At 43.0% G+C, this 17153-nt stretch overlaps 1 protein-coding gene across 1 annotated transcript in view; it reads right to left on the bottom strand.

The window, feature by feature from the left end:
* Positions 1-16432, bottom strand: part of LOC124622099 (cytochrome P450 4C1-like) — a 132332-nt gene extending 115900 nt beyond the window's left edge. The window contains exon 1 of the mRNA XM_047147701.1: positions 16222-16432. Within this exon, the coding sequence (XP_047003657.1) occupies positions 16222-16387 (166 nt within the window). The 5' untranslated portion in view covers positions 16388-16432. The remainder of the gene's footprint in view (positions 1-16221) is intronic.
* Positions 16433-17153: the final 721 nt, after the last annotated feature.

The raw sequence follows: 17153 nt of genomic DNA, 5'->3' as shown, positions 1-17153 counted from the left end.
GTTGGCGGACCTGCTCAATTTGAGCAATAAGATTCTGTTCGGTCCTTTCTGCCTGTTCTTTTATTTCCTGTGTCTCGGTATTTAATCTCTGATCTAATTCGGTAAAGGTTGCTCTGAAGTGATTTTATAATTCTGTTTGATTTTCGGCTAATTGATTTTTGGAGTTCATTTTGTATAACTGATAAGTCTCATTTTACCTCCGCTTGGCCTTCTGTAAAATCTCGCTGTACAACGGACAAGTCTCGTATTACTTCAGACTGTATAATGGATAAGTCTCGTTTTACTTCCGCTTGGGCTTGTGCAAAATCTCGTTTAATTTCTACTTGAGCCTTCGCAAGGTTTGACACATTTTCAGCTAATAGAGACAACTGTTGCATAATAACAACTAATGGGTCAACAACACTCTGATCAGCTGTTGTATGAATGTTTTCTGAACTAGCGGGATTATTTATATTGCTACCGCTAGCCACAACAATCTCAGAATTGCTATCCGTGGCCTCTGCTTCTGCGCAAACAGGTGAAGGCTGTTGCACGTCTCGTTGCTGATTCAATGACATTTTAAATGCCGCTCTAGTCAATACCATTAAATAACTGTCAATATCAGGCTCTAGTCACTAAATACAGTTTCAAATTTACTGTCGTAGACACACTTAACTTTCAAATTACTTCACAGATGGTATAAAGTTCAATGTCCAGAGACGAAAATCACACAATGTACAGTTCTACAATCTAACTACTATCTGGAAAAAAGTACTTTCTAAATTAGTTTCAAACTATTTTAACTACAAAATGTAAAAATTGGAATTATATGGCCTTGTTCTGCAGTATAGGTCTTGTCCAATAGTTGAAATGGTTCCTCGGTATCAACAATCTTTTACTATGGGCACCGAATCTCTCTTCAGATTAGTTACCTCTCGTTCTCGTTGGTTTCCATGATATAAAAAATACGTATATTATATAACAATCCAAGAGAGTCCTGTCACACCGGCGCCACTGTAATTTTTCCTCCTATTTATGTAATTATGTAGTTACGTAGTTCTCAATTCATTCGAGCAATCAATCATTCATAATAGGAAACACAGTCATAACTCAGTCACTCAAAATGACTCAGAAACTTTACTTGCTAGAATGAAATCAGGCGATGTTCTTCTTCTCTGCAGGCTCGTGCTTTGCGGCAGTCTGCTAATCTGTACAAATAAAATGCCTCGTATTTTTGGGAGCGTTGTCTAATCAGTCGGGAAACCTCAGATCAAGCGATTATTTGGCTTTGATGAAGTTTAACGTTCCGAAGAAGTAATGGAGCTCTTGGATTATTAAATGCAGGTTCGTATCCAGTCTTTCGGAAGTTCCCTTCTGATTAACAACTACGCAATATATCGATGAATATCATTAATTCTCAAATGTCAAATAATGTAAATTGTTAGACACCTTCTGTATGAAGGAGCAATATATATATATATATATATATATATATATATATATATATATATATATATATATATATCCCTTTTAATCGTACAATTTCGTATCAGTTATCTTTTGTCATAAATCTCAATATTCTTCAAACAATGCTCAGGCTAATCGCCACGAAGACAATCTCGGAAGCTTGTTTTCTAACAACCATCAGAGAGAGTACTACAAAGAATAATTATGCGCTCATGGCATAGCTATTGTATGAAACTACTTTGCGCGTGGATTCTGCGAGTATGAAGATAGAAAATTAGTAAACGTCATTCAAGGGTAGAATTGTATCAGAATAATTCATCGAATATAAACAGATATTACACTTGTACAGCGCTTTCTTGCTACAGTCTTGCTTTGAAAATAGAAGGGTGGTCACCTATCGAAGTATCGGCGGTTGTCGACGACGTCACCCAGCTGCAGTGTCATGGTTATGTTCAGGGGAGTACCAAAACGGAAAGACAGGATTGGAAGACCAAGGACGGAGTGTTGGCTTAAAAAGGGTATGATGCAGTGTTGCAGTCTTTCGCCGGTACTCTTCTATACATCAAGGAAGCAATGAAGGAAGTAAAAGAAAGGTTCAGTAGTGGAATTAAAATTCAGTGTGAATGGATATCAGTGATTCGCTGATGACATTGCTGTCATGTTGAATGGAATAAATAGTATACTGAGCACAAGATGTGGACTGACAATAAAAGTAAGAGAAGCAGCGATAAATTTAACATCTAAATTGGTAGTTATCTTCTACATCAAGCGAAGGAATTCTGCTAGCTTGGAAGCAAAATAACATAGAATGGCTAAAGCAGGGAGGGAAAAAAGCAGACTAGGCAGACAAAAGATCTTTAATAGTATCGATTATCAGCTTTATTCCAACGAAGAAATTTATGAGAATGGAAGTTTGGAGCAAAGCATTGTACAGTACTGAATCATGGAAAAACAGGAAAAGGAAAGAACCGAAGCGTATGAGATATGGTGCTACATAAGGATTTGAAAATCAGTTGGACCGATAAGATAAAAAATGAGGGCGTTCTTCGCAGAAGTGACGAGAAAGGAAGATATGGAGATCACCGACAACAAGAAGGGAAAGAATGAAAGGATACGTATTGAGTCATAAGGGAATAATCTTCGTGGTGCTAGAGGGAGCTGTAGAAGGTAAAAACTGTAGGAGAAGACAGTGATTGGAATATATTGAACAAGTAATTGAGGAGGCAGGGCGCAAGCGGTACTCTGAGACGAAGAGGTCAGCGCTGGAGATAAGTTGTGGTAGACCACATCAAACTAGTCGTCAGACTGACAAGTAAATTTTAAGAAGTGAGAGATCTGTGGGGAGATGATACGGCTGTAACTGGATAGAGTAGCGTGAAGAACTGCGTGTGATCAGTCTTCCGACCTATATTGACAACAGTCGACGAGTGCTGCATTTGCTATAGAGTGAGGCTGCAACACCATTCACAAAGAATTTAAGGATTTACGATTTTATATTTGTGGAACATCCATAATTATTCTGCAACATGTTCATGTCACTGTTGTGAAATGCTTTTATTGACTGAAGAGTTGCACGACAGAAGCCTCTATACACTACCATGGTTTCGGTGTCTCAGTCCTACCATCAGGTGTACTTGAAATCTTGCATTAGTAGAAAGTCATTTTTTTTTCTTTAGGGCTCAAAAGCAACGAGGCTCATACGCACCCGTATTAGAACCGTACCACTCGAAGAAAAAAAAATGCTTAAAAACAACTACACTTTAAGCCCAATCGACGGAAGGAAAGACAGCCAAAAACAGGTATTTGGAGAGAGGTCACTGAAATACGCCGTAGAGAAACTGAGGTTCTGAGCTAAAGATTAAATGTCCTTCGCCATATTGCTACGCTCGACAGCCAGCACGTCGTTCGCTAAAATGGCCGATAACTCATGCGGTAAATATAAGTTGGAACGTAAGTGGTTATAAAGAAAAGGGCATTATATCAGGAAATGGGGAACCCTCAGAGGTTGAGGGCAATGAGCACAAAGTGATGCGGGAGCGCTACTTAACAAATGGCGATGCCCAATACGCAACCTAACTAAATGATCTCCTCACGGCGAGATGGCCGAGAGGAGGTCGTCGAAGCCGCTGGGATAGGTTCCACTTCCCGGAGCGTGTTCCCATGAAGGAAGGACTAGTGGTGATGCCAAAGAGACATCATCTGCTTACAGACGGCAACACAGAGATCATCAGAGGGAATGGAAGAACTATCTGGCCGAGGTACCAGGACTGCCAGTTTGGTAGCAGCATCAGCAGCCTCGTTTCCCGTCGATGACTTGACCGGGAACCCACGTAAACATCACAGTGGGTCTACCAAGAGTGAGCAAGTAACAGCCTTGCTGGACCCGTTGCACTAAGGGCTGGGTGGTGTACAGCACACAGAGGATATGAAGGGCACAGAGAGGTGGAGCAGATGACGTAATCAAAAAGCCTGTGTCTCCGGATGTACTGCGTGGCCTGATACAGGGAGAAGAGTTCTGATGTAAGTACTGTCAGTGTTCCTGAAGCTGATATCAAAAAACGTCGGTGTCAATGACGATACGAAGGCACACCTGACACCACAGTCAGTCCGAGAGCCATTAGTGTACACAAAGGTACTCTTGCGAAGTTCCGTGCAAAGGTCGCGATATTCGTACTTATGGCGATAGAGCGAGGTTTATAGTAATGTCCTTAGGAAGCATGAGCCCCAGGAAGTTCGTAGTTTCAACGAAGGGAAGAGTAACAGGCGCAAGATGTAAAGATTTCGGATCAAAACAATTGCGCCACCATAAATTCACACAAATGGTTTTGTCAGTGGAAAAGCGAAAGCCGTTGTAATGCTCCATGAGTAAAGACGATCGAGGAATCGTTGAAGACGCCGCAGAGTGAGACAAGTCCGCGGAGAACTGCAGTAGAGGGCAAAATCGTGTCGTCAACGAAAAGGGAGCTGGAGATGCCCGGCTGGAGACAGGCCATAATGGGGTTAATTGAGATAACAAAGAGGACGACGTTCAGGACAGAACCCTGAGGTACGACCTTTTCCAGGATAAAGGTGTCCGGCAAGGCAAGACCCACATGTATCTTGAAAATTCGGTCTTTTAAAGATTCCTAAAGTAAATGGGGCATGTGGCCACAGAAGCCCAACGTGTAGAGAACTCGGAGGAAACCAGTCCACCAGCAGGTGTTGTAGGCTTTCTCCAGATCGAGGAACATAGCCATAGCCTGGTATTTCCACAGAAAACCATTCATAACATGGCTTGACAAGGTGACGAGATGGTCAACTGCAGAACAGCGCACTCGAAATCCAAACCATGCAGTGGTCAGTATATTGTGAGACTCGATCCACCACACCAGCTGGGCATGAATCATACGTTCCATCACCTTGTAAACACAGCTGGTGAGAGAAATGAGGCGATAACTAGCAGTAAAAAGTTTGTCCTTACCAGGCTTACGTACGGGTATAACAGTGGCTTCACACCAGCCCAAAGGCGATTGTACCTAAGAAGGAGATCGTGCTTGCCCGCAAGAGAGAGGTGAACATCGTCTGGCCCTGGGGCGGAGGATCGGAATGAAGTGGGAACATGGCCTAGTGCCCTCATAGGAAAGCCTGCATTGTAGCACTCATGATTCTGAGAGGAGAAGGGTGTCGCCCGAGCCGCCTCCGCTCTTCCCGATGGAGGAAGGCAGGGTGATAGTGGCAGGACATCAAAATCTCTGTAAAATGGCGGCCCAAAGTGTTGGATATTGTAATAGGGTCCACTATGACATCATCTGCTCCTGTCAGGCCGGAAATTGGGGAATGGACCTTCGTCCCAGAGAGTCGTCGGAGCTTGGCCGACACAAGGGAGTAGAACTGTTGAAAGCACTAGTAAATGAAATCCAGTTACCTTTTTTGCTATCCCGTAGAATGCGACCACACCGTGCACGCAACTGTTTATAACGAATACAGTTTGCCATCATAGGATGACGGTTAAAAACGTGGACAGGACGTCTCTACGCGCGAATTGCGTCGCAGCACGCCTCAGTCCACCAAGGAACAGGGTCACGGCACGGTAAAGAGGAACTGCGAGGAATGGAACGTTCTGCGGTGGTAAGGATAACATTTGTAAGATATTCTGCTGGGTCATCACAACTGAGGAAATGTTGTTCGTCGAAGGTCGCCAGGGAGGAGTAAGGCCTCCAGTCGGCCTTAGAAAGCTGCCAGTTGGGTGTGCATGTAGATGGGACGGGAGTCAGCAAATGGACAGCACACATGAAATGGTCGCTCCATTATAAAATCAGAGAGAATGGACCACACGAGACAATGGGCAAGCTGGGCAGTGCAGAAAGATAGATCCAAATGGGAACAGGTATGCACAGAGTCTCAAAGGGACATGGGTGCTCATGTTATGGTAGGTGAGGTTAAGTTGATTGAGAAGGTCAGCCAAGAGGGAGCTCTCTGACAGGCTCTGGGAGAACCCTAAAAGGGATGGTGTACATTAAAGTCACCGGGCAGCAGAAAGGTGTGAGGAAGTTGTACAATAAGCCGGTGGAAGACTACCCTGGTGACATCAAAGGACAGAGGGATGTAAACGGCGCAAAGGGAAAAGGTCATTGGAGGAGAGTTATGATGATGAAAGGGGAGGGGGGAAAAAAGAAAGGGGTGTCACCTCGGCGGCTGCCGAGTGCCAAACTTCTAAGACTCACTGCAACAGCACACAGAGGATGGAGAAACCTGTTCCATGAGATCTCAGGGGCTTCGACATTCTCCTTCTGTCGGTCTGCGGAGCCTAGGGCAGAAAGACGGTAGGCGGTGCACCTTGGCGACACAGAGGTCGAGTCGACTGGGTGAGAGTATCACGTGGCGACACCGTCGAAGAGGAACTCCGAGTCGGTAAAGGAGAAGATCGTTTGCCTTTGTTTGACTTCTTGAAGCCTTTCCGGTTGGAACAGCAAGACTCAGACGATTTTTAGCTACAGGGATACGGGAAGTCTTTGAGGGGATATTCCTTCTATCCTTTCTGCCCTGCTGGTTGTGTAGCAAGTGACTTCACCCTATGAGGCGAAAGGTTGGTGGACGAGATGGGGATGCTACGTTGACACTGGGGGATTTTATAACCACAGTGCTGAATTTGAGGTCGCAGGTCTGCGTGTGAGATGTAGCAAGAATAGCACTGTAAGTGCCACATGGTAGAACACAGGGTTTGTGACTAGCCAACAAGTTGCGAGCGACCGGGTAAGACACTTTTTCCTTCAGCCGAATCTCCTGGACAGCCCGCTCATCGAGATACACAGAATAATCTCCAGAGGAGGCGGCATGGTCTCCATTGTAATTGATACAGCGGAGAGGAGAAGGCGAACAATTGACCTTGTGAGCATTCCAACCACAGGTTTCACATTTGGCCAGATGTCAACAGGATGTTCGAATGTGGTTGAAACGATGACACTAGTGGCAGCACATTGGGTTCGGAATTGTCGGTTGGACTATGATAACTTCATATTCTGCTTTGATCTTTGACAGAAGCACCACTCTATCAAAATTGAGAAAAGGAGTGCATGTGGGCACTAAGGATGCATCTACCTTCTTCATCACCCGGTGACTGCAACGATACCTTGAATCTCTGCCTCAGTATGACCATAGAGCAGCCTAGAGTAAACCAATCTTCACACGCAATAATGTGTACAATCCAAAGTCAATTATTTTCGACGGGGACATCTGCTGGTGCTAAAATTAGCCCGCCACCCCGGCCCCATGGGAGTGGGGCGGGAGGGAATTTTAAAATTTCAAACGGGAATCCCCAGTTATATTGTAGAATCACTACTACGGGAAGAATTCAGTGATCCATAGGCCTCGACACAAGCAGGATAGCCATGGAGGAGCTCAGCAGCAAGCAGTTGTTGAACTTGAGGATCAGAAGTAGTCTAAAAAAGCTAAGTGCCACGGCGTAAACCAGAGCAGGATTTCACAGGGCCGGCAATTGCATCAACACCTTTCTGAATAATCCCTAACGGATTTACTGTAGCAAAGGACAGACCGTCTTCAGTACGTGAAATCACAAGGAACCGTGGTGCAGCTGGGAGGATCATTGAATCATGAGCTGTTTACATTTGGTTGACGTTGACTGCGAAGATGATGATTGGCTCAATGTGGGAGAATCCACCATGAATGAGATTTTCACTCTGCAGCGGGGTGTTCGCTGATATGAAACTTCCTGGCGGATTAAAATTCTGTGCCGGACCGAGACTCGAACTCGCCACCTTTGCCACCGCAAGCAAGCGCTCTACCAACTGAGCTATCTAAGCACGACGAGGTACCGGCGGAAGTAAAGCTGTGAGGACGAGGCGTGAGTCGTGCTTGTGTAGCTCAGTTGGTAGAGCACTAGCCCGAGAAACGCAAAGGTCCCGAGTTCGAGTCTCTGTCCGGCACACAGTTTTAATCTGCCAGGAAGTTTCAAATCCACCATGATTGTTAGCGTCTCTGATGGTGCACTCCTTCCAACTGGGGACCTCCGTCTCAGAGCTTGGAGCACCTGCCTGAGGTGATTGTTCAAACTTCAGGTCACTCCTCCCGAACACGTGAGAGGGACCAAAGGGCTATTTGGGAAGGTAGAAAATCAGCTCAGGCAGTCACTCCTCCCTGGGCCTGGCTTGTACCAGAGGGTACGTGCGAATCCTGCCTGTGGACTCACGGCTGGGAATTACGCGTTACCCAGTCACCTGTTACGCGTCAGATGCGTGGGTCGGCCTTCTGGAGCGCATAGGGAAGAAGAAGAAAAAGAGAAGCGGAGAAAGGATAAGAGAAGGTGAACAAAGAAAGGAAAAATGGATTGAAAAACAGTGGAGAGACTACTCTGATGTCAGCTACTGAAAATGTAGAAAACATTCCCAAAAACATCTCAGACATGTTCATCAAGAGAGGGGAAAAAGAATAGCGAGAGGACAGACATAGAGCACGAAAGGGAAAAAGATGCTGCAAAGGCTGGGGCGCTGTGATAGCAAAGCACGAACGCACCAAAGAGCAGCGAGCGCCCTTGGGAACTAGAACGTCATGTCTATGACCAAACAAGTAGTAGGCAAACATCCTCTGTAGGTTGGCCGTCATTATAGCATACAAAATTGGGACAGCAAATAACTCAACTGTGTAACCGCCGTTTAGGATGCTATTATGGTGTTCTATATACGGTAGACATTTGCCTAATACTTGTCTGGGCAAGGACATGACGTCCTACTACTGCTACATTTCGGGTACACCTGATGATGTGACTAGGACCCAGAAACCGCGGTAGTATACAGCGACTTCCGTCGTGTAAGACTTCGGTCAATGAAAGCACTATACAACCGTGGCGGATCTATTTACCGTATTAAAGACTTAGTTGATGATGAAAGAGCAGAAAGTTGCAACAATCACAGGCGAGAGTCATTGTCCTGTATATCAGTCAGCACTTTGTGCTATATTTGCAGGCGTGGAGCTAGCGAAGAAAATGGTGGTACGAAAAATAAATTTTCTGAAGCTGCACACATTATTTCATTGTCAGTTCCAACAGTTTTCAGTGGAATTGAAACGAAGTGCATGGAGATCTTATGCATCGCTTCAAAGTACGCTGGTTAAGTCTATGGGTACGCCTGGAACGATTTTTCGCTTTAAAGCCCCCTGTTGTTAAATTTATTAAATAAAAAAAAACCGGTACTGAATATTAGAATTTTCGTAATCGATTGCAGTCCTCGCACTTTATGTGGATTTGACTTCACACTGCCTACAGTAAGACATAGCAGGGTGCAAGATGAGAAAAAAACTGCCTGGTTTGATGGTGATGCATTTAAAGAGAAACTCGCATTGTGAGTTCTGAAGAATTCATTGTAGCCTTGGAAGAATTACAAGGATAGTTTTCTAAACGTTTTGAGGATACTGCCAATCTTACATCTGTTTTCGAGACTGTTTGCTATTCCAGTTGAAAGCACCCCTGTGCATGTTTAGATGGGACTGATTCATTTGTGATGTACTGCCAGTTTAAAAGACAAATCTTTTACATTAAAAGCCGGCCGAAGTGGCCGAGCGGTTCTAGGCGCTTCAGTCTGGAACCACGCCACCGCTACGGTCGCAGGTTCGAATCCTGCCTCGGGCATGGATGTGTGTGATGTCCTTAGGTTAGTTAGGTTTAAGTAGCTCTGAGTTCTAAGGGACTGATGACCTCAGATGTTAAGTCCCATATTGATTAGAGCCATTTGAACCATTTTTTTACATTAAAACTTTACAGGAAGTCAATGTCTTTTGCTTTGACAAGAGTTTCCATTACTCCATAAGGAGTTTACAACGCGATAAAATATTTTGATCAACATATTTCTACAAAAGACTTTTTTCTATTATGAAATTAAATAAACCATAAGTATGTTGCAACCTATTGTGGAAACCTGTGAAATTGTTCTGTGTCTGTCTGTATGCCAACAGTTTATACTAGATAAAAATTGCATTGTGCCTTCAGTGTGCTATAAATAAAGGGCAGGTGCATTGACATGTAAATGCGCCGTTTTCGCAGTTTCCCCCTTTTCCGCCTCGTCACACACACACAGCGTGGCGTAGTGGTGGGGGAACTCCGCAGACAAGCGACAGCTGTGAATGTGTGCAACAAGACTGCTCATTTGCCAATTTATTGGACCTTCACAGTATACAGGATAAATCTATCATATCAGCAGGCCGCATCGTCCCTTGTAGTAGCACCCTGTTACTGAAATTTACAATTTTTATAGCTTTTGTAGCATACATGAGCTGCCCATGTTACACAGCTCAGTTAAACGCGGCCGGCCTTTGTGACCGAGCGGTTCTGGGCACTTCAGTCTGCAACCTCATGACCACTACGGTCGCAGGTTCGAATCCTGCCTCGAGCATGGATATGTGTGATGTCCTTAGGTTAGTTAGGTTTAAGTAGTTCTAAGTTCTAGTGAACTGATGACCGCAGATGTTAAGTCCCATAGTGCACAGAGCCATTTGATTCAGTTAAACGCGAGACTCCATCCTCTGCTCGAAACTGGTTCCTCACAAAATGAATATGTTTTAGATATTCATGAAATAATCGCAACCAGTCTATTTCTGTTTTATGCACATGTACAGCTATAATCCATAAGCTGCCTTATAGTGTGTGGCGGAGGGTAATTCTAGTACCACTATCCGTTCTCACTATTTCTGTTTCATTAAAGAATGGCGCGCCGGGAAATTGTCGTCAAGTCTTCGATTGAGCTGTAATTCCTCTGATTTCCTCTTTGGTGTCTCTTCGCGTGACAAAGTGTTACTGAATCATTAAATTTAGGTTGCTCCAGGCAGTTACTACTACATATTTTACGTTGCTAAAAATTCCATTGACTCATCGCCAGTAGCGTGATGGAACGGTATTAAATATCGTCGCTTATTTACTCACAGTACGTTAGATTTATTTACGTTCAGAATCACCTGCACCAGTCATAGATGCTCCATAGGCCTTTCTGCATTTCGTTACCGCCGGCTTGCGACAGTACCTAACTGCATTATACATTAAACCTCGGATTCCCAGTGGTCAACGTCTTATGTAGCATCTTTAAATTGACTTCTGGAAATTGTGCAAGTGATATACACTATACAGAGTTCCGAATGATGTGGCTCTTTTCCACATTTTTTGCCGACACAAACGCTATGATGATCAAATTCGTTTTCACATTAAGTATATTTATGGAAGTAGAGATGCGCACTCTCCTATGAAACAGTACCAAACTATCCGTTAACAATCACACCGCACTTTTATTTGGAGTCTGACGTATGTACATTCTCAAGTTGGTATCGAACTAGACAGTTACTAAAAACATTAGGTTGTACCGTGACAGTCAATAAAACACGGATATGTGTTTAGTTGACACACAGACACTCACGCAAAATAAATAGATGATAACTTTAAAGTGCTGCCTGATCGATGTTTATGTGAGGACTCAGTTATCATCTTTAACATTTTCCAGCCTAGCCGCGGTTCCTCGACATCTCGCGTAGATCAATTGCGAATACCGACAGAGATGTTTCCCATTTAATAGTTCGCCTGGGACTATTGTGGAGGGTTACATCTGACTAATTAAAGACTGGCGTATAAACATACTGCGATCTCGAAAACTACGTAATCATTTTAAAAAATGACTAAGCTAGATTTCTCTACTATAATTATTAAGAGTAACTCGGTTTGTGAAATGTGTGTTGGTTTAGGAAATTAGAAAAGTTTGTGAAACCAATTTATGCATCCGTATTTGAAATACCCTACTTAGAATTACAAGTGCCGCATTAAAAATTACGGTGAATTACACAAAAATCTTAAACTATGGCTTAATTAATTAGTGAAATATCTCAGCTTGTGTATAAAATTCAGGTCAACAGAAGTATAATGGCTAAGGCCAGGATCTAACAAGCACTGCCGGCCGCGGTGGTCTCGCGGTTCTAGGCGCTCAGTCCGGAACCGCGCGGCTGCTACGGTCGCAGGTTCGAATCCTGCCTCGGGCATGGATGTGTGTGATGTCCTTAGGTTAGTTAGGTTTAAGTAGTTCTAAGTTCTAGGGGACTGATGATCACAGATGTTAAGTCCCATAGTGCTCAGAGCCATTTGAACCATTTTAACAAGCACTGCAGCAAAATGTACAATGGAAAATGTTAATTATCTTGTACGTTAATTAGTTACACAGAAATTGAAGTACGTCACTGAAAAGTCGAAATGGCAGTCTCCCTAATGAGTGTTGTCACTGTGTCCATAAATACAGTGCAGTAAAACGTTAAGTGAATTTTGTCTTTTCATTTACAAGGTTTCCAGTAGAACTAGATGCGTCATTGGAATCAGCACAGTGAAAATAATACCTTGCATAATGAACCCTCGTAGGAAAAAGCTTAGGGTATGTTTTGAAGTATTTGAGCACCTACCACACGTGTATTGGTTAGAAAATGTACGTAAATTGAAAACCGGTGAAAGAAAAAAATTAATTGTTAGGAGGGGTCCAGTAAGATCAGATTTGAGATTCCATCTTGCTCTGTTTCATGCTGACCTTACTGTATACAGCAGAACTGTCTGCGAACAGCTTCATGCAACTCCGAACTACATCATTTATATATGTTATGAACATTAATGTCCGCATAAAAGTTCCCTGCGGTACTCCCGACATTACTTTTACCCTGGTCGGTATAGCCACGTTAGCAACATAGTATTGTGTTCTGTCTGCTAGGAAGTACTGAATTCAGTCACAAGTCTGGTACTATACTCGGTAAGCTCATGTCTTGTGCACTAAAGGACAGTACAGAGCTATCTTTTTTTTCCTTTCTGGTTTTAGTTACAAATGTGACTTCTTTTGCGAAGATTCTTCAGTTCCGATAGTATCCTCACTTCTTCCAATGGATCGACGTGGCGCACTAAGAAACTGTAGTCTGTAAGTGGAAACCTTCAATCCGTTGTTCAGTCAGCCTGATCTAGTCCCTGGTTGGTGCCTTCAAACCATCGAGGCTAAATGCCTGAGGCTTACTTCACAGAGGCCACTGGGGATCCCGTTTCCCATCCTTTGTCGAGTGTGAGTTACTGGTCCGCCTCGAATAAGTCTTTATACCAACGGGACATCAAACGGTGACATTCATTCCCTTACTGACACGTAACTTCTCATATTGTACTCTTCTGCAGTTTCCTCACAATAACCAGCATCTTAGGATGTTTTTTATTGGCTAAATTACATCACTGCTACATTTTTAACTCTTCTCACAAGCGTAAGCTACAGCTATGCGCAGTACGCTCCTTTTCTGAGTAACCGGTGAGGTACTGAAGATAGTGGAACTTAATATAATCAGTTATTATTGCATATGAGATGCGTAATCCAATTAATTACCGAAAGTAAGTTCGATATCAGAAAGTTGTAAAGTACTCTCAGTTCTAGAAGAACTTCGATTGTCCGTATATCTTGTGATAAGGGTTCCACTGTGGACAACTCATTTCCAAGGATTGAACATTTCCGAAGGCTGAAATGACACAACATGTGTAGAAATAGGACATACCTCAGTCATACACACCAGAAGTACGATTCATTAGTACTTCTATGTTTCGGGAAACTATTTTCAAAGATACCACAAAAAAATTTGCATATTTCGAGTCTTTGCAATTTCTTCTACATGTATCAAACATTTTCTCGGTAAAATGGATCCATTTGCAGCAATACTTCAATTTAATTATAAAGTTGTGTATTATTAACGGCACAGTGCTTTGTTTTGTTGGAAGTGCCATGCATTTCTACACTCATACCTGAGAATCAGTATACACAGCACATTACACGGAACCGGTTGCTGAATGTGGCATAAGAAGACAACACAGCTGATTTTTTTTCACATACACGGTGGGCTTACAAAGTGTCTAAAATCTCAGATCCCATCGCATCTTAAAACCTGTGCTTGACAGTAGGATACAGCATACATTAATAGATGTATGAACCATTGTTGTCCATGAGCCAACTGCACATCACAATTTTGTACATAGTACTGCATCTACCAGCACCCAGTTTTAGTTTAGTATTATGCCCCTACTCACGAAACATTCACTACCGCGTGAAAAGTTACGTTAAAGGAGGATGATTCGCTTAACTGAGTACTTCATTGGCAAGAGGTTAGTTCTGGAAAGTTTAACTGGTCAAAATCTGTGTGGTTGCTGCTTTAACATTGACTTTGTCACTAATAACGCCTTTTAGTATTACTGGTCGTGTAACTCATCATCAGTATGAAATACACTGTTTTTAGAGAAACAAATAGCAAAACTAAGTGTTTATCTTTGTACATCAAACATTGATTCAGCAAAACGTCAGATTTTCATTGCACTTCCTCCAAAAAGACATTTTCCCAATATGAACGTAACAGGCAAAATTCAAATGTTCGTCTTGAATATGCTGGCTTTTCTTGTGTGTATGTATGTGTGTGTGTGTGTGTGTGTGTGTGTGTGTGTGTGTGTCTGACACGTCATGGCTATGCAGCTCTCATAACTTACTAGGAGGTATGTAATCTTTCCTTTAACACCTACATATTCCATGGGTAGCAGAAATGGGCATGAAATTGTGCATTTGTTTGCATTTGCGTATATGAAAAATCATAAAACTACAGTCAACATTATGGGTGTGGACGCAGTTCATTCTGGCATTTTTGAGTGTCTCACGACACTTCGCGTTAATTGTAGTGCTTAGAATATAATACAAAAAATATATTTTTTCCCAAATCTCAGGTGTACTGCTCCACTACACTTCTTTTATATTTTTTGCTTTCTGAGTGCTAATCTTGAGGAGATATAGCACTACGATGATTTTCTTGAAACAATGTACGGTACAAGAGGAATATTCGATAATAGTCGCCGGCATTGACCACTGACGTAAATGGCTGCATCGACGTCACTTAGTGGTGGTTCACAGTTTGATTGTTAATCGGCGAAGCCAACGAATGTTAAGAGAAAAATATCTGTTCGTGGTGCCAGACTGATCTGTGGCTTAGACCGTCTCAAAACACAGCCACTCATATCACGTTTCGGATGGACATAGGCTACTTATTCTTAAATATATTTTAAATAAATATACGTGTAATACGTAAAGATGAAGCGTTGTTAGCAAAAATCTCGAGATGTTATTTACGGCGTTTGTCGAATGTTTCCTATGTCACTGGCCAAAGCCGACGACTAGTGTATAATATTCCTCTGTATCCCAATGTCGGCAACACTGGATATATGTTAATACAGCGCACATATTGAACGATGTCTCTTGTATAGTGCGAGCATGCCTCTTGCATATACTCCCTATGACAGTTGCCAAAAGATGAGAAATCTCATTTATTTCGAGACAAGTGTAAATGACCTGTAGCAGAGACATAATTTCTGAAGTTAGAGATTACATAAACAGTGTCTGCCATTCCTAGATTTATCCTGGAACTGTCAAGAACATGAGTGAAGGACACCATGGACATTTTGCACGCAATATCACACTTTCTCATCGATTGCACTTTAACGTCATAAAAATCCGAGGTCTTCAGATAATCCTTCAAACTGATCACATACTTCGACACACTGGTAACGGAAGTATTTCCTTCTTTAATCACGTTTTACTAATATAAGACTTGCAGTACAGCTGTAGACAAATCTATACTACTGTGTAAAGATAAGTTGCAGCTTAAAGTTGTGTGAGGGGTCCACATGTACGTGGAGCCCGATTTTGTAATGTAATTCATGAAAAATGGCCTGAAACGATTGTCATATGTAGAAAAGATTGTATCTTTGACACCACTGAGTGGCAGAATTGACTGTAAGTAGGAGCTCTCGAGCGCAGTTGCAGTTGCCGTTGCACTCTGTTATAAGTGCGATGTAAGACTTAAAGCTAGTGGCTACCTGTGAGAATTCACTTGGTGGACTATGGACGCAGGAAAATAATAATTCGTGAGGCTATAAGATTATCCACTATTGAACTGATACTGATCGTTAACAAGTATTGACAATAGTCCATGGCAACTATAGAAGAGTAATGAATTTGTGCTCTAACTCAAAGGGAAAGCAACTGGAAGAAATATGTATATTTAGGAGTGTGCAGGAATGCGATATGTGGATTTGGATGACTTTTACAATGCTGACCCTTGAATGTAGGAACCAAGTATTTTCCATCAGATTCAATGTGCAGGTTGATTCAGTACATCCGATTTGTAATATTTTGCGTGTTTTCTATGGTATTTGAATGCGTGCAGCAGTTCCGCCTTGATGCAAAATTCCTCGGTGAGGCTGTAGCTTACCTTCGCGAGGCGTGTAGAACAAGACGTAGGTGTTGCCCAGGAAGGGCAGGGCTAGGTCGCCCGGGATACGCTCCACGTCCCTCCAGACGCGCCACCTGCGGGAGAGTAGCATCGCCGAGACGGCGAACACCACCACCGCCGCCAACAGGCCCGTCACTGTCAGCATTCTACAGTACTCTGCGCAGCTGCTGTAGCCCAGCCGTGCCTCCAGCTCGTACTGTCAACGACTCCAGGACTGCCCGATGTTTCCTGAACGCCGCAATTCCGTGCCTTGGCTGCCATAATCATTTTCTGTCACGCAACCGTACGAACATCCTTATTTTCTCACAAGGTCATCGTACAAAACACGCACGCACTGAATCACACACACGCGCGCTCCTACACACACACACACACACACACACACACACACACACACACATACACATTAATTTCAGACTGTGTTACCTCGCACAGTATTTAACCTAGATTGTATTGTATTGCACTGTATTGAACTGGGGACCTAGAAACGATTGAGAGGCTTCGTCGCCGCCGTAGCCCTCAGTGGTGCACAACCCCACAACAGGCTACAGCAGTCCACTCACCCCACCGCGGCCCCACACCGAAGCGATTTAGGGAAATCATGGAAAACCAAAATGAGATTGGGCGGACGCGGGTTCGAACCGTCGTCCTACCGAATGCGAGTCCAGCGTGTTAAACACCGTGCCATCTCGCTGGGTGTAAAACACGTTGTCGGGCTGTTTCACCTATCATCCACTTTTGTGCCTAAAATTGTAAAATTTTTCAACCGCTCACTCTTTCCACAGGAATGACGATTTATTAGTCGAGAATGTAAGTTAACTTCACAAAATTTATAAATTAGAGATACAGCAAGTTAAAGCATATAATAATAATTACTTACGAAATATTTTATATCGAAATTTTATGGAAAT

Source organism: Schistocerca americana, chromosome 7, assembly GCF_021461395.2.
Source record: "Schistocerca americana isolate TAMUIC-IGC-003095 chromosome 7, iqSchAmer2.1, whole genome shotgun sequence".
Classification (NCBI taxonomy): Eukaryota; Metazoa; Arthropoda; class Insecta; order Orthoptera; family Acrididae; genus Schistocerca; species Schistocerca americana.
This window is presented reverse-complemented; position numbering and strand designations above follow the sequence as displayed.